This window comes from Neovison vison, chromosome 6, assembly GCF_020171115.1.
Source record: "Neovison vison isolate M4711 chromosome 6, ASM_NN_V1, whole genome shotgun sequence".
Lineage (NCBI taxonomy): Eukaryota > Metazoa > Chordata > Mammalia > Carnivora > Mustelidae > Neogale > Neogale vison.
Genome location: NC_058096.1, coordinates 198428737 through 198446965, shown reverse-complemented (window position 1 = coordinate 198446965; position 18229 = coordinate 198428737). Strand labels below are relative to the sequence as shown.

The 18229-nt window shown below is 36.7% G+C and overlaps 1 protein-coding gene across 4 annotated transcripts in view; it reads right to left on the bottom strand.

The window, feature by feature from the left end:
* Nucleotides 1-18229, bottom strand: part of DENND6A (DENN domain containing 6A) — a 62676-nt gene that overhangs the window by 40281 nt on the left and 4166 nt on the right. For 2 of the 4 annotated variants that reach the window (XM_044253314.1, XM_044253315.1), the window contains exons 2-4: nt 6513-6551; nt 6365-6407; nt 356-468 (exon numbers count right to left, since the gene is read on the bottom strand). In XM_044253314.1, the coding sequence (XP_044109249.1) occupies nt 356-468; nt 6365-6407; nt 6513-6551 (195 nt within the window). Of the gene's footprint in view, nt 1-355; nt 469-5146; nt 5217-6364; nt 6408-6512; nt 6552-9593; nt 9674-18229 lie in introns of those variants that run through there. The other 2 variants (XM_044253316.1, XM_044253317.1) reach the window with 2 other exon arrangements.

Genomic DNA, 18229 nt, shown 5'->3' with positions numbered 1-18229 from the left:
ACAACTATAATTCTATTATGAAGTAGGGAATCTTCAACTCTGAGTGACATTTACTGGTATAGTACCACCTCAACTCCACATCTAAACAAAGAGTTATAAAAATTGAAGGAAAACTACCTCGACATTCTGATCAATTTCTATACTTCACAACAGCATTATGCGTTTCAAGAATAGTAACTTTATAGAGTTCCTTTCTTTCGTGAGTTGAATCCTTATACAATAGACTCACTTAGGAAATGTAGCACTATAATATAGTAATAAGACAAAAGCAAAATATTTCTGAATGCTATTAAGAGGTAGCTGAGTTCTAAAGTTTCCTCTCACGAGGACATTTTTCTATTACTACTTTTCCAACCTTTAAGTAAACTGGTAAATCTTTGTCATAATGATCCAGAAGACAATGCAGTGACACCCTCCTTCCAGAAGACTGTCGGAATCTAAAACAAAACTGGGTATCTCCAAGACAACCTAATGAAAACAAAAATGAAAGTAATTAAGAATAGCATAGTATAACATTTCTTTATCCAGATTCACCAAATGTTAGCACTAAAAAGGTCCTATGAATTGTTTAAACCCATTTTATTATGTTTTAGAGAAAAACTGGAGATTCTGATTGTTCAAGTGACTTGTCCAAAGCCATCTTTGTTGGTTAGAGGCACAGCCATAGCAAAACATACATCTAAACTCCTAGGTCTCTTTACTATTTTTCCTATTCCTATTTTCCCCCATTTAATTTAAAAAAATCTTTAAACTGTTTGCATTTAATGTTGACTCACAAACATAATAATGAGAAAAAGAAGCCAAATACAAAAGAACATATACTGTTCAAATCCATTTATATAGTTGCTTGTTTTTCTTTTTTTTTTTTTTTAATTTGAGTTTTCTTTTTTATTTATTTTTTTTTTTAAAGATTTTATTTATTCATCCGACAGACAGAAATCACAAGTAGGCAGAGAAGCAGGCAGAGAGAGGAAGGGAAGCAGGCTCCCTGCTGAGCAGAGAGCCCGACGCGGGGCTCGATCCCAGGACCCTGAGATCGTGACCTGAGCCGAAGGCAGCGGCTTAACCCACTGAGCCACCCAGGCGCCCCTTGTTTTTCTTTTTTAAAAGCAGGCAAACTATAGAGTTTAGGGATGCATGGTTGGGTGATAAAAGTATAAAGAAAAACAAGACACTTATCACTGTAAGAATCAGGACTATGGTTGCATTTGGATGGGGGTGGGAAACAGTGCTCAGGAGGGGACATGAGGGGCTTCTAAGGCATTGGCAATGTTCTATTTCTAGACCGTGTATGTGTTTTACATTTCACAGTGGGAAGGTTTTTTTAAAAAACATAATATAGCAGACTCAGGAAGTGCCCATGTAATAGATTCACTATTTTCATCATTTTAATTTAAAGAGTTTTTTATTTTTTCACTCTATTTTTCCTTTTTTAAAAATCAGAATAATGGCAATTTTAAAATATGCTACAATTTTTTTTTTTTTTGCAATTCTCACATGACACTGCCTCATTGTAATATAGGGAAATATAGTTATAAGAACAGTCTTGAAATGCCAATTTAGAACTGGCAAGTATGGGTCAACAATTATCTAAATTTAACATTATCAGTGATATAATTCTGTGAAGTGTTTCTACAGGAAAATGATACCTATATTCACATCTGTCTGCATAGAATGTCTTTAATTTCATTAGTCACTCATGGAAATTACTTAGATTTCTGTACCAGATTTAAGATAATCATTTCAAGCCTCTAAAAACATAATACAGATATCTTTGTCATATGTTTTGTATTCTTTGTTAATGATGCTATAATATCTAATAAGTGGTCCTCAGCCACCAACATCTCCAAACACATCACAGCTACCTTAATGCATGGTTAATCATTCATCAATATTTACTACTGTAGAAATTATAAAAAATATTTAAAAGTCTCTTAATTAAGAATCCTAGTTACCTGTGTAAGCTATAATATGTGACTAGCACACTAAGACCCATGCTGTCTGGCATGCATCTCTACCTATTTTACTATATCCTCCCTGAAATTTATTTTTGAAGATTTTATTTATTTAGTTGACAGAGAGAGATACAGCGAGAGAGGGAACACAAGCAGGTGGAGTGGGAGAGGGAGAAGGAGGCTTCCCGCTGAGTGAGGAGCCCAATATGGAGCTTGATCCAGGACCCTGGGATCATGACCCGAGCTGAAGGCAGATGCTTAATGACTGAGCCACCCAGATACTCCAAAAAGTTTTGACTAATAAAGTTTTTAAACATAACCACTTCTAGAAAACCTCTTAAAATATGTAAACTTTACCTGAACTGGCAATAATTACAAAAAACCATAAATAGTCTAAAAAGTAAAAGACACATTAAGTAGCTTTTCACTGAAATTCTTTCTGGTTATTATATTTAGAACTAATAAGATTATACTAAATATGAAATATGCTCAGGATTTTATTACTTACTATTATACAAAGAAGTACTTATATTTCTTTAGCACATGAAGTTCTTAACAAAGGAAGCAGAAACTTGGTAACACGTTTAAGTTTTTAAAAAGCAACTAAGTATATAAACCTAAATGCAATCATAGAAATTAATATTCCTTTGGTGGTAGAGGAAAGAAACACAGGGGACTGGAGTATAGGTGAAATCAGTTTCTTGACAGTTTAAAAATAAAGAAAATACATGAGACCTGAGATAATGGAAAATCTTTTAGCATTGTTTTAGTTCAAGAGATTTATATGTTGATTGTTCAATTTTTCCCTTTAGAAGATATTTAAGTATTTTTTTCTCTGTTTTTGAAAGAAAGAAAAGAAATTTTTTCTTTATTTTTAAACGAACAAACACTCAATAGCATTCATCAACAGGGAAATGCAAATCAAAACCACAATGAGTTATCAACTCACACCTGTTAGAATGGCTAAAATCAAAACAGAAGAAACAAGTACTGGTGAGGATGTGGAGAAAAAGGAACCCTTGTGCGCTGTTGGTGGGAATGAAAACTGGTATAACCACTGTGGTAAACAGTTTGGAGGTTCCTCAAAAAATTAAACATAGAACTACCCTACAATCTAGTAATCACACTACTGGGTATTTACCCAAAGAATACAAGAACACAAATTCAAAAGGATATATGCATCTCTATGTTCACTGCAGCATTATTTATAAGAGCCAAATATGGAAGCAGCCCAAGTGCCCATCAATAGATGAATGGATAAAGAGGGTGTGGTGTGTATACACGCACATACACATGCACACAAATCACATCTTGCACATTTATATATACACAATGGAATCTTACTTAGCCATAAAAAGAGAATGAAATCTTGACATTTACAACAACATGGATGATCTAGAGAATATAAAGCTATGCGAAATAAGTTAGAGAAAGACAAATAGCATACGATATCACTCATATGTGGAATTTAAGAAACAAAACAAAGGGAAAAGAGAAAAAAACAAAGCAAGAAACAGACTCTTAACTATAGAGAACAAATAGATGGTTACCAGAGGGGAGATGGGTGGAGAGATGGGTAAAATAGGTGATAGGGATTAAAGAGTACACTTACACTGATGAGCATGGGGTAAAGTACAGAATTGTTGAATCACTATATTGTACACCTGCAACTAATATTATGCTCTATGTTAATTATACTGGAATTAAAACTAAAAGCCCAAAATATTTTCTTAAGAAAGAAAAAAAACACCGAGAAATACACACTGATTTCTCTGAGATACTTAATATGATAGAGCAGGAAAATGCAATGGCTCATACTAACAATAAAGATCTATTTTTTATGAGGTTGTAGGGTATCAGGAATGCCTTCTCCTTCCTAGATATCATTTTCTGCATGGCAAATGTAAAAAATCTGATTGCCAGGGAGTGAGTAGCTCAGTCGTTAAGCATATGCCCTCAGCTCAGGTCATGATCCCAGGGTCCTGGGATGGAGCCCTGTAACAGGCTCCCTACTCAGGAGGAAGCCTGCTTCTCCCTCTCCCACTCCCCATGCTTGTGTTCCCTTTCTCACTTTGTCTTTGTCAAATAAATAAATAAAACCTTAAAAAAAAAAAGTCTGGTTGCCAATCTGTACTGTCAGTTGATACTTCTTTAGTAACCTTCAGTGTGTGAAGGGACAGACCTCTGAAACACAAAACAGGAGCCATTTACCTCAACTAACAAGGCTAACATGCCTAAAGCCTTTTTGACCTGCTGAACTATCTTTCTGACCAATTCTGTACAGCTTGTGAGTGCAGCTTGTCACTGGAAAGTTCTCACAGCATACCCATGATTTGAGAATGGAGCCAGGTGGTTAGGGATTTATAGCTATGAGAGTTTTATTATTTCTTTTTCACAAAATTCAGCATTTCTTGTATTTCTAGATGCTATATATCTGTTTCTTAAAATCCAAAATGTGGCTTCTAAAGATAACAGTCACTCAAATGCAACAAGATATTGAAACCTAAAAACAAACTAACCCAAATTTTTTTCTAAAGTCACAAGATCTAAGGTCTGTGTGGACAGCAGGTGGAGGAAATGGAGAATTGGCAAATCACTCCATTGGGAATCCCAAAAGCATTCTTCTTTATCTGCATACCAGAGAGTCTAAATCTTGTTTTACTTTTTTTAAGTGTGCACCATGGAAACAAAACTTAAATTATGATTCTTTCCTAAAGACTGCTCTACTGTACCTGGATTTCCCTCCCTAACAAATAAAAGCTATTTGAGGAAAAATTAAATCTACTTCAAAGTTGGCACAGGAATCCCAACACGCATTTCATAAATATCAGTGAAACAAACTGGATAATCAACAACTTAGAAGAGCACTCTCAAATACACATAAAACTCACAGCCTACTGCTGTCTAGCTTAATATTCATCTCCTAAGATGGCAAGGTGTCCTTTTTAAAACCTTTTGTCAATTTTATTTCTAAGTATCCACCATACTTTAAATAAAATGAACCCTAATTCATTTGATGTGCAGCTTATAAGGAAGACATTACAAAACATCTGAACATCACTCAAATGTCTGAAATACTGAACAAATTCTGATTTTACATGGAGTTACACTTGAGTCTAAATTTGAACAAAAAGGGACACAGGGAGGGACTGACTACAAAACTAAAAATAAAAAAAGTCTATCCAAACAACATGTAATTAGCTTCTTAGCCTTGAAGATCATGCGGAGAGGTGAAAAAGAGCCATGAAAACCGGCTGTGATCTGAAAGAGAAGAGTGTGCAGTGTAATCCACTGTGACTCCAATCACATAAAATCAGTTCATCCTGTAATGCATAAAACTCAGCTTACCCTGAGTCCTGGAAGTCCAATCCAACACTCACTACATTCAGAACTACACGCATGGACTTTGTAAGGAAATGAGGAATGATCCTATAGGACCTCTCTATCATTATTTCATTAATAGGCAAATATACCAAGAGATTCTAATGATTCCAGGTTAGAACAAAAGCCCTACTGGGATTTCTCAAAGGCTTTCTTTTTTTTTAAACCAAGATACCATTTCTTTTTCACATAATTCCTAAAACCTGAATTGCACATGTATATAGGAAAGAACTCTAGAAGCATTTATAAGGAAAGGAGAAATTAGTTTAAAAATTAAAATATCAAATCTCCCAAATAAGATGAACTAAACTGAATTAACAGGACATTAAAAGTAACCACAAAAGGAAAGGGAACTGGAGTGCCTTTGCTTCATAGGGTTCTAACTGTGTGTGGTCTAAGATGTGGAATGTTCTGGTCACTAGAAGCCTGAAAAGCTGTTTTGAAAGGGAAACATAAGAGGTAACCTGAAAGAGTTCAACAATTAGGACCACACAAAGGGAGAGTTTGAAAAAGACCAGCAAAACCAAACTTGATAGTAACAGCAAACACTTACACGGTGTTTTTTATATGCTAAGCACTATTCCAAGTGCTTTATGTATATTAACACACACAAACTATTAAAGTAATTGATGGCCATGCTTCATAACCAGATTCAGCCTATTGTGTATGTGTGTGTGTTTTAACTCACTGCTTTTACAGAGTTCTTGGTAAGCTTCCAAATCCTGAACTAAAAGTAAACTACCTACTATAAATCCCCAAACATACCGATGTTGCTGGTTTTCAATCTCTTCACTATTTCAACATTTTATTGCTCCTTGATGTTTTACCTCACTACAACGTAAGTTATTTTAAAAGTTGAACAAACTAAAATAAAAAAGACATGACTGGCATCATAAAATCACTGACTTGTTAGGTGGAAATTGAATTTGCATTCTAACATTCTATTTCAAACCATTTTCATATATTAAGAGTATAATCAATATGCTTAGCAAAAAATTCAACAAAAATACCACATGAAAAATAGTTACCTGAATTTGAATCTGGAAAAGACAAATAGCAAATATTGGTTTTCTGAAAAAGAAAACAAAAGCTATATATACTGACACACACACACACACACCAATAAAAACAAACAGAATATTACAGCAGACTATATGGAGCAATATTTTTACTTACTTCTTTATCAGTAAGTTTGGAATGCTGAGGATAAATTACCTGGAAGAAAAAGAATGAAATCTTGTTAGATAATATACTAAGTGTATATTTTAGACATTAGCAGGTACTTCTAATACTGGTTGGCTACAGTTAAATAGTTTCAAGAAATAGTTCGCAAACTTCCAATAATGACACATGGGAGAAACTGGGAGAACTGAGCTGGATTTATATTAGGAAAAAAAATTTCCGAGTCAAAGTTAACTCTAGAAGAATGGTGAAATCTTGGTTTATCAAGAATAATTTACCAACTGAATTACTAGTAACTTAAAGCTTACTGAGTCTTGTCTTTGGAAACTGAAAAGCTAAAGAGAATTCGATCTATCAGCTGGGTGGTACTCAAGAAATAATGATGGTCAATCGATTCTAAGAAGTAATGTAAATACCAGCTACTTATTAAAAGAAAAACTGTTAAGAGAAAATAATTATCTATAGTTTAAGAAATCTCAAAGGCCATCTCCCACCATAAAGTCTATCCTAATTTCCTCCAATCCCTTAAAAAAGTCATTGCATTTTCTTAGGACAGGTCAGTTTAGTGCCTGTAGTGATCATAGCCACCTTCTGAGGACACTCCTGCCCCAAAGCCACTGCAAAGGAAGCAAGAATAGGCCAGAACAGCTCCTGTCAGAATAAGCACTAGTAAACACCAGACCAAAAGGCAGTGACTCCATAGGTCAGTCAACCAACTACCTAGATGTGGCTGGGTGTGAAAATTCTGCCCAAAAGAATACAGTGCTCAAGTGGACCAATCCAGACTCTCTTGGGAATTTAAAGAAGAAAGGAGATTAAGAGCAGCAGGTTGGGGCGCATGGGTGGCTCAGTGGGTTAAAGCCTCTGCCTTCGGCTCAGATCATGATCCCGGGGTCCTGGGATTGAGCCCCGCATCGGGCTGTCTGCTCCGCAGAGAGCCTGCTTCCTCCTCTTTCTCTCTGCCTGCCTCTCTGCCTACTTGTGATCTCTGTCTGTCAAATAAATAAATAAAATCTTTAAAAAAAAAAAAAAAGAGAGAGAGAGAACAGCAGGTTAGTGGCTGATAGCAAAAAGGGGAGAAAATAACACAGAGTAGCTAAATTATGTTAATGTTGGGTTGCTAATGTGGGGATCCATGATTTCCCACTTCTGGAAGAATTCATGAGTTCTTCCCATTCCCCAGCTGCCCCAGAGCCTAATAATCTTCCATTTCCAGATATAACATATAGTAGTATCACATTATAAACCATATTTAAATGGTTTCACACATTTATTTCACTTAGCTAGTCCTCATAATAATAGACAAGGCCAGTAACAGTATCTCCCCTGTATATATAAGAAAATTAAGATAAGAAGAAAGATGGAGAGAACTAATGCTTAATGAGTACCTTCCAGAGTTTTTAATTTTCACAACAATTCTGTCAATTCTCCTTGTCTTTACAGAAGAGGGGACAAGTTCACAGTAGTTAAATAACTCTTCTGAATTTTACTTGTTTAGTAAGTGCCAGAGGTGGGCTTGAACTTAGGCCTGTCTCATTCCAAAGTACACAAGCCACCGTTCTTCACTCCACCCTTAGCAGTGATCATTACTGTGCAATCACAGCCCTCTTTCCCCACTAGCTAGGATGCGGCATATCATCCTTCTCAATCTAGGGCTACAGGGAGGATCTAGAGAGCTGATACATTACATGAAAACCCATCTACCATTTCTGGAATAGAGCATGACACCAAAGCCAATATTCTCTCTACTTATTCTGCTTTTGCATCCCATGTTCTAACCAATCTAAATTAACCTCTGTTTCACAATTCATGAACACATGAATCTGGTCTGTTTTGTTCACCACTCTATTTTTACACCTAGAATAGTCTCTGCTGCATAGTAAACACTAAAAATATATTTCTTCAATGAGTGGATATACCCTTAAATTAGTTCAACACCACAATATTTAATAATATGTAATTATTCTTCACACACACATAGATCTCCCTTGCTTCACCTTGAGACCATTTTACCTTGTTACCTTTAAAGCAGAAATGGCAAACTTATAACCTATTTAGCCCTATTTTATGAAATTCTCATTACATGTAAATTATACCAGAGTTGTCATCTTGGTATATTTAGCAGCCTGTAGTAATAGCTTTACCTTAGACTCTAAGCTCAGTTTTATGTGAATGTCCTTCAGATTTTTCTTTCCTGAAATTAAACTATAAACTCAAAAGCAAATATACAAAATTTCACTTTTTTGTTACCTAAAGACTTCACAATGGTTCCTCTGGACTTTGGTCTTCTATGGTTTAAAATACCAGCATGACAATATAGAAAAAAATGTTGGTATGTTTTACCCATATATGAGTAGCTTGAATATATATATAATGTGTGTGTGTGTGTGTATTTAAGGGGTTTATGTATGCTATATATATTTAAGTAAGCTAAAAAGATCTAAGAATTATATAAACTATCAAGTCTGCCCTTTAAAAACTCTGATTGTACTAGATTATCAAAAACTAGAATTTCATTTTAATGTACTCCATTAGGACTGCCCAGTGTTCTAATTCAGAATAGACGAAATACTCAAAAAGGAGTAATGTACCTTTATATGTTATAGGTATGAAAATGTCCACAGTGTACTTGAGATAAAAAAAATAGAGGGGCACCTGGGAGGCTCAGTCATTAAGCCTCTGCCTTCAGCTCAGGTCATGATCCCACAGTCCTGGGATTGAGCCCCGCATCAGGCTCTCTGCTTGAGGGAAGCCTGCTTCTCCCTCTCTCTCTGCTAGCATTCCCTTTCTTACCATGTCTCTCTGTCAAATAAAGTCTTTAAAAAAAAGAAAATAGAAAAAAATCATACTTAATTTTAAAACTTCAATTAAACTCCACAGGGAAAAATTTAAAAAGTAACCACTGCCAAGTATCTCAAACTGCACAAATTGCAACCATTACTAGGTTATCTATGTACATAATTTATCTTGTAAAAAATAAAGTATAAATTTAAGTATGGGCAATCAATGTTAGTTTAGTCAGTTAGCTCCTGATAACTATACAGGCATTAATCAACTGTGGATTGGCCCCAGTACCTGGAGACGCCTCTCGCTTGAAGTTTCCTCTCTCCACAGCTCAAGTCCAGGCATCTCTGTCCCCCAGGCCACTGGCATTCCTGGGAGGCATCAAAGGGGGACAGAGAGCATCAGCTAATGTCACCCTGGTTCTGTTACCTATGTTAAGATCTTCCATGTTATAAGAAATAAGGGAGAGATGGCCAAGTAATAAGCCAAGAAAAAAGTAAGTTTCATTTGATATCATTATTAAGGCCTAAAAATGATAACATAGCATAAATATCTCACATCATGATGTAATAGGAAAAATGTACCCCGGGGAAAAAATAATAATATACCTACTGGAAGAGTATTACAAAACCTTTTAAATCAGGTTATTCTCTTCAAAGGTATGTCTATCTATCTGCCACTTGCCCCTGCATATCCTAACATTCCCACCTCAATGCAGAAGTAATTATGGGTCCCAGGAGAAAGAAAATTAGGAACACCAGTTAACTTACTGCTAGTACCACTCGGACATGGGAAAAATTCATGCCTGTCATGCATCCCAGTTATCTGTGAATGGATGCTTGCCTGTTGCCATGTCATTCAGTGTCTGTTTCCATTGCACAACCCTACCCCCTAGCATCTCAGGCCCAGCGAGACTACATCCCAGGCCATCCCAGGCCTGCCCTGATTTCCTACATTAACATTAATCACATATAAATATCATCAAAACATCATTAAAAAGAGGATTAATTTCAAAACTAATAAGAACCCTGGCTGCCTATCAGTCCATCGAGTGTGCAACTTTTGATCTTGGGGTTGAAAGTTTGGGCCTCATATTGGGTGCAGAGGTAACTTAAAAATAAAATCTTATTCAGTTATTTATTTTTAATTTTTTTTTAAGTAGGCTCCACACAGAACATGGAGCCCAATGCAGGGCTTGAATTCACAACCCTGAGATGAAGACCTGAGCTGAGATCAAGAGTTGGATGCTTAACCAAGTGAGCCACCCAGGTGCCCCCAAAATAAAATATTTTTTAAGAAGTTATGTCTTCAAAGATTAGACAAGAATACTCATTCCAAACTGAAAATGGAAACTATTTACAGGCAAAAAACAAAAACAACTCAAAAAAACACAAAAAACAACAAAAAAAAACCCAACTCTACATTTTTCAATTGGTTATGTATTGGTTATTTTAAAAACTGGCTGGAAAAAAAAAAAACATGTTTGCACCTTTCTAGTTGAAAATAAAGTATATATTTTTTCTAAAAAAAAAAAAAACATGCTTGCACCTTTCTAGTTGAAAATAAAGTATATATTTTTTCTAAAAAAAAAAAACATGTTTGCACCTTTCTAGTTGAAAATAAAGTATATATTTTTTCTAAAAAAAAAATTAAAAAATAACTGGCTGGAAAATATCTTAAGATATGTTAAACATAATATCTTTTAAAAGGCTTTTTAATATGAAAAATAAAGCAATGACACCCCAGTAGCAGTGAGTATACCTAACGCTGAGATGCTGATTGCTGAATACCATTCTGAAATAAAAAGAACCAGGGCATCTTAGGAAGGTAGCAGATTACAGGGCTGGGACAGGAAAAATACAAGATAATCCTGGAGCATCTTGTTGTGCCAAAAAGGAAGTGTTCAAAAAAAGGAGGGGGGCAGGATTAAAGGACACAGGAGTCAACCTAAAAAGGTACCAATGCTCAAAGCTGGAATGATTTGATTAACAAAATAAATAATGATAGTATTAGATTATAACCCAAATAATAAGTATCCCTCAGTCTGTACTGATGTAGAGGGATGGATGGATGAGAGAAAGGGACAACTCTTCCTCATAAAAGAATTCTAACTAATAAATATAGGAGTAAGGAAAATTTAAAAATCACAGTTAGAACACCAGAATAGTAATTGCTGTAGCTAAGATCCACTTGTGGATGCTGAATTAGCAGACCAAGCTCAGAAAACAAGATACTGTGCAGTTCAACTTCTAACACAATAAACACTTATTAATTACAAAGACAAAAACAGAACTTTATAGTGGATAAACATGGCAGACATTATCTCAACCAAGTAATCAAGGTTAAAGTTACCAATAATGAGACATTTTAATTTTAATATCCTGTACTTCTTGAGATGATGTTCTAAGAAGGACACATCGTATCTGGGGTATTCTTCCCAGTAATTTATAACCTCAGATTAATCATGACTAACATACTAGAAAAAAAACAAAATTTAAAGAGAGACTATAAACTATATGAACAGTACTCCAAAGAATCAAGGTCTTGAGAGACAAGGAAAGATTGAGGAGCTCCACAGACAGAAGAGGACTATGGAGTTATAATACCTACAATACAATGTAGAGAACTGGATTGGATCTTGAAACAGATAAAGCACATTAGTAGAAAAACTGGTGACTCCCAATAAACTCTGTTTAGTAAATTGTATCATGCCAATGTTAAATTCTTTGTATTGATTATTGTACTATGTTTATATAAAATGTTAACTTCAGAGAAATCTAAATACTTATATAACTCCACGTAAGCCAAAATTATATCAAAATGAAGTTTTTTTTTAAAGATTTTATTTATTTATTTGACAGAGAGAGATCACAAGTAGGCAGAGAGGCAGGCAGAGAGAGAGGAGGAAGCAGACTCCCCGCTGAGCAGAGAGCCCGATGCGGGACTCGATCCCAGGACCCTGAGATTATGACCTGAGCCGAAGGCAGCGGCTTAACCCACTGAGCCACCCAGGCGCCCCTCAAAATGAAGTTTTTAAAAAAGTAACACCTCTACTTCATATCATATACAAAAACTAACCCAAAGTGGATTAAAGACATAAATGTAAGAGTTAAAACTACAAATATCTTATAAGAAAACACAGGAATAAATCTTTATAGCTGTGGATTAGCCAATAGCTTCTTAGATATAATCGAAGCACAAGCAACCAAAGAAAACAGAAACTGAACTTCATCAAAATTTAAAACTTTTGGGGGCGCCTGGGTGGCTCAGTGGGTTAAGCCGCTGCCTTCGGCTCAGGTCATGATCTCAGGGTCCTGGGATCGAGTCCCGCATCGGGCTCTCTGCTCGGCAGGGAGCCTGCTTCCTCCTCTCTCTCTCTGCCTGCCTCTCTGCCCACTTGTAATCTCTCTCTGTCAAATAAATAAATAAAATCTTTAAAAAAAAAATTTTAAAACTTTTGTGTTTCAAAAAACACTACCAAGAAGGTGAAGACAGGGTGCCTGGGTGGCTCAGTGGGTTAAGCCGCTGCCTTCAGCTCAGGTCATGATCTCGGGGTCCTGGGATCGAGTCCCGCATCGGGCTCTCTGCTCAGCAGGGAGCCTGCTTCCTCATCCTTCTCTCTCTACCTGCCTCTCTGCCTACTTGTGATCTCTCTGTCAAATAAATAAATAAAATCTTTAAAAAAAAAAAAAAAAAAAGAAGGTGAAGACAATCCACAGAATGGAAGGAACTATTTGCAAATCATGTATTTGATGAGGGTCTAAGGTACAGAATATATAAAGAATTCTCACAATTCTATAAAAAAGTCAAGTGACCGAATGTTTAAATGGGTAAAGGATTTGATTAGACATTTCTCCAAAAAGATACACAAAAGGCCAATAAGCATATGAAAAGCCACTTGGCACCATTAGTCATTAGGGAAAATGCAAATAAAATTATAATAAGATACCATCTCATATCCACTAGGACAGCTGTAATCAAAAAGACAGACAAGAATTAGTGCTGACAAGATATGGAGAAATTAGAACCCTCACACATTACTAAAGTAAATGTGAAAATACAGCCACCCTGGAAAACAGCTTAGTAGTTTCTCAAAAAAGTAAACATAATTACCTTATTACATAGCAATTTCATTCCAAGACAAGTGAAAACATATGTTCACACAAAAACTTAAAACAAATGTTCATAGCTGCATTATTCATAATACCCAAAAAGTAGGAAAAAAAGCAAAATTTTCATCAAATGATGAATGGATAAGCAAAATGTCATATTTCCTTTTAATATATAAAATTTAGTCATAAAAAGGAATGAAGTACTGATATATACCACAACATGGATGAACCCTGAAAATATTATACTAAGTGAAAGAAGCCAGAGAAAAAAATGCAAAATGAAATTATGATTTCATTCATATGAAATGTATAGAACAGGAGAATCCATAGAGAAAGTAGATGAGTGGTTGCCAGGGTCTGGGGGGAAGGGGCAATGGCTCATGACTAAAAGAAGACATAAGGGAAATTTCTGGGGGCAGTGATAACATTCTGTTTCTTGATCTCTAGAGTAGTGAAATGATATGCTCACTTTATGAAAATTTACCAAACTCAGGGGGTGCCTGGGTGGCTCAGTGGGTTAAACCTCTGCCTTCGGCTCAGGTCACGATCCCAGGGTCCTGGGATCGAGACCCACATCGGGCTCTCTGCTCAGTGGGGAGCCTGCTTCCCCGCCTTCTCTCTGCCTAATTGTGATCTCTCTCTCTGCCTGCCTCTGCCTGCTTGTGATCTCTCTCTGTCAAATAAATAAAATATTAAAAAAAAAGAAAGAAAGAAAGAAAATTTACCAAACTCAGGATTTGTATGCTTTCCTACATGTATGTTATACTGCAATAAAAATGTTTACTTATTTCAAGGAGTGGGAAAAAACAGTACTGACATCATAGTATCAGAACAGACTGGATCTCAGTCTAAGGTTCCAGCTCACTCAAGAACTAAACTAAATTATATTACTAGAAAACGTGGTCAGTTTGAACATGGAATGGACCATGAAGCATTTTTCTCTAATAAGAGTAAAGTTTAGATACAATTGTCCATTTTTCACATCATTCATCATAGCAAATACAGAAAACATAAAGCACTTGTGAACTGACTAACTGGAGGGAGGAACATCTCAGATTCCTCCATACTGGGATTATATAATTTCATAACAGAACCAGAGATCAGTAGCACTGAAGAAGCCCTTGTACTATCTGGGAGCCTAAGCTCAGGAGATTACTCATACTTCAACTCTCAAACCACAAAACTACATCAAGCTACTAGGAAGTGCTACAAGTTCACAAGGAAATTTAAAGGCCATTATTAGCATCTGCAAACCCTCCTACTATAACCCTCACTGTTCAATGGCCTACCGTCCATGCTAGACTGGAAGCTCAATGAAGGGAGGCTTCATCAAAGCTTTATCTCCAAAACACAACTGTGTCTGGATATGGTAGCTGCCCAGTAAGCATCTGCTGAATAGATAGTTCGATGAGACAGTCCAGCAACAGTTACACCAAACGCCTGTTTTGATTAAAACAGTAAACTTGCAGAGGAGCAAATACTGGGGTTATAGAGCACCCAATTTGAGGGAAAGACACAACCCTTCACACAACTGTCTTCACCCTTCTCAAAAAAATAAACAAACTTTGCTAAGATAAAGAACACTATAATGAATACCTCAGGCTCCACCCTGCTAGGGGATAAAAAGGAAGAGGCAAAAAGCAGAAGTGAGGCACGCCTGGGTGGCTCAGTTGGTTAAGCAGCTGCCTTCAGCTCAGGTCATGATCCCAGCATCCTGGGATCGAGTCCCACATTGGGCTCCTTGCTCCAAAGGGAGCCTGCTTCTCCCTCTGCCTCTGCCTGCCTCTCTCTCTGACAAATAAATAAATAAAATCTTTAAAAAAAAAAAAAAGGCAGAAATGAAAAAGAAAGGGGAGTAAATTCTAACTGCTCTTTTAAAAATGGTACAGAAGTTTGCCTTCACCCCATAGCAGAGCTTCATCTTCAATTTGGAGCTTTTTTGTTTTTTATTTTTTAAAAAGTGTTGGGCACCTGGGTGGCTCAGTTGGTTAGGCATCTGCCTTTGGCTTGGTCGTGATCTAGGGTTCCTGGGATCAAGCTTGGGTCAGGCTCTCTGCTCAGCAGGGAGTCATCTTCTCCCTCTCCCTCCATGTTCTCTCTCTAGGTTTTTTCAAATAAATAAATAAACAAAGTGTGTATGGGGGCAGAGGGAGGCTGAGATCAGTAATCCAAATGAAGTCAGGACTCACACAATATATTAATGATCAACTGTCCTGCTTTTTACAGATTATTTCATTGGGTTCAAATTATTTTCAGCAAGAGGTGGAATACAATCTATATGTACACACAAATAGGCTATGTCATAGATTATCAGCAAATGAAACCTTATAGACTTGATTTCCAGGAACTGCTTTATTTTTAACTTTGATTTTTCATTATACATATATATATATATATATATTTTTTTTTTTAAAGATTTTATTTAAATGGCAGAGAGTACAAGCAGGGAGAGCAGCAGGGAGAGGGAGAAGCAGGCACCCCACTGAGCAGGGAGCCCAACATGGGGTTGGACCTGAGATCATGACCGAGCAGAAGGCAGACGCTTAATGGACTGAGCCAACCAGGCGCCCCATTTTTTTTTTTTTCCTTTTTTGGTAATCTCTACACCCAACATGGGGCTCAAACTCACAAGGCCACGATCAAGAGATGCATACTCTTATGACTGATCCAGCCAGTTGTCCTCCCAGGAAGTACTTTAAATACTTGGAATTCACATCCAAAACTGTGGGGTTTTTAAAAAAATCAATTTAAGGCAAAATAATAAGAGTAAGAAAATAACCAAGAGCAGTCCTACACTGATTACTGAACGTGCAAGGACACTAACTATAAGGGAGGAACATTTGGGCAAACATTAAATGACAGGCATTAATTCTTAAATGCATTCTCATTCTTAGTACCTCCAACAACACTCTTAGGTATTGTTTTTCTGCTTTATAGTTGAAGGAAATGAGACAGAAAATTGAAGAAACTGGGAGACTCAGAAAATTGAAGAAACTGGCCAAAAATCAGACAACCAGATGTTCAAAACCCGACAGCTTGTGCTCTCTTTACTAGAGGGGGAGGGACAAGCCGACTCTGCACTGAGTGCGCAGCGCAACTTGGAGCTCCATCCCACCATCCTGAGGTAATGACCTGAGCTGAAATCAAGAGCTGGATGCTTAACTGAACCACCCAGATGCTCCCTCCCTTTTGTAAAAAAATTTATTGAAAAAAAACTTATTTTTAAAAAAATTTATTATTTATTTTTATTTTGTTTATTTTTTTGAGAAAGATGAAGGCAATTGTGTGAAGGGTTGTTTCTCTCCCTTTTAAACTGGATGCTCCCAAACCTCAATTTTGGACTAAAATTGACCAAAGAGTTGTTAAGTTGATAAAGACTTCAAGGAGGAAAAGCTACTAATGATGCCTGAATTCTTATAAAATCAAGGACTAGAGAGGTTCAGGAGGTGACCTCACATTACACATTACAGAAATGTCAACTTCCTAGGACACTCTGTAAGTTCATGTGATTTTTTTCTTAGTTTAGAGCAGTGTTATTTAACGAATTATATAATCTTCTTTTCTTTCTTTTTTTTTTAGTTTCAGAGGTGGAATTTAGTGATTCATCAGTTGCATACAACACCCAGTGCTCATTAGTTTCAGTACCCTCCTTAATGCCCAACACCAGTACATTACAAGGATTATTCACCATGACCAAGTGTGATTTATTCCTGGGCTGCAAATCAATCAATGTGACACACCACACTAATAAAAGACAAGAACCAGATGATTCTGCATTTGACGAAAGATAGCCTCCTTTCTTGATAAAAACTCTCCACTGTGTAGTTCATGTGATTTAAAGGCTCTCAAAAACTCCTCTCCCTTTCTCTCTCAAATCAATCAATCAATCAATCAATCAAGTAGGGTGGCTCACTCAGTTAAGAGACCAACTCTTTGATTTTGGCTCAGGTCATCATCTCAGGGCGGTGGGATGGAGCCCCAAGTCAGGCTTTACACTTAGTGCAGTCTGCTTGTCTCTCTCCTTCTGCTCCTCCCCTCTCCAACGTCCCAAACTCTCTCTCTCAAATAAAATAAATAAATAAATAAATAAATAAATCTTTAAAGGTGCTCAGAAATTCAAAACATTTCTAAAATGTGTGTACAGGTAGCAAATAATTCTCTACACTGTGAAGATAAAAGAAAACCACTAAATATCCAAATTAAGAAAAATGGTTAAATAAATTATGTTCCATAAAACTGTACTAATGAAGAGTCTTTAATGATCTGGTAAATTGTTTATGAGCATGTTTATCAATAAAAGCAGACTCTGGGGACGCCTGGGTGGCGCAGTTGGTTGGACGACTGCCTTCGGCTCAGGGCGTGATCCTGGAGTCCCGGGATCGAGTCCCACATCGGGCTCCCAGCTCCATGGGGAGTCTGCTTTGCTCTCTGACCTTCTCGCTCATGCTCTCTCTCACTGTCTCTCTCTCAAATAAATAAATAAAATCTTAAAAAAAAAAAAATAAATAAATAAAAAATAAAAAATAAAAGCAGACTCTGGGCTCTGCTGGGTGGCTCAGTTGGGTAAGTGTCTGCCTTTGGCTCAGGTCATGATCCCAGGGTCCTGGGATGAGTTCCAAGTTGGGCTCCTTGCTCAGTGGTGAGCCTGTTTCTCTCTCTGCCTGCCACTCCCTCTGCTTGTGCTCTCTTTCTTTCTCTCTGGCAAATAAATAAAATCTTAAAAAAAAAAAAAAAAAGCAGACTCTGATAGTAAATCTGTTTATGGTATTGCTGCCCATCCCATGCTTTGGAAGTGTCCCCCCCTCCTTTTAGAAG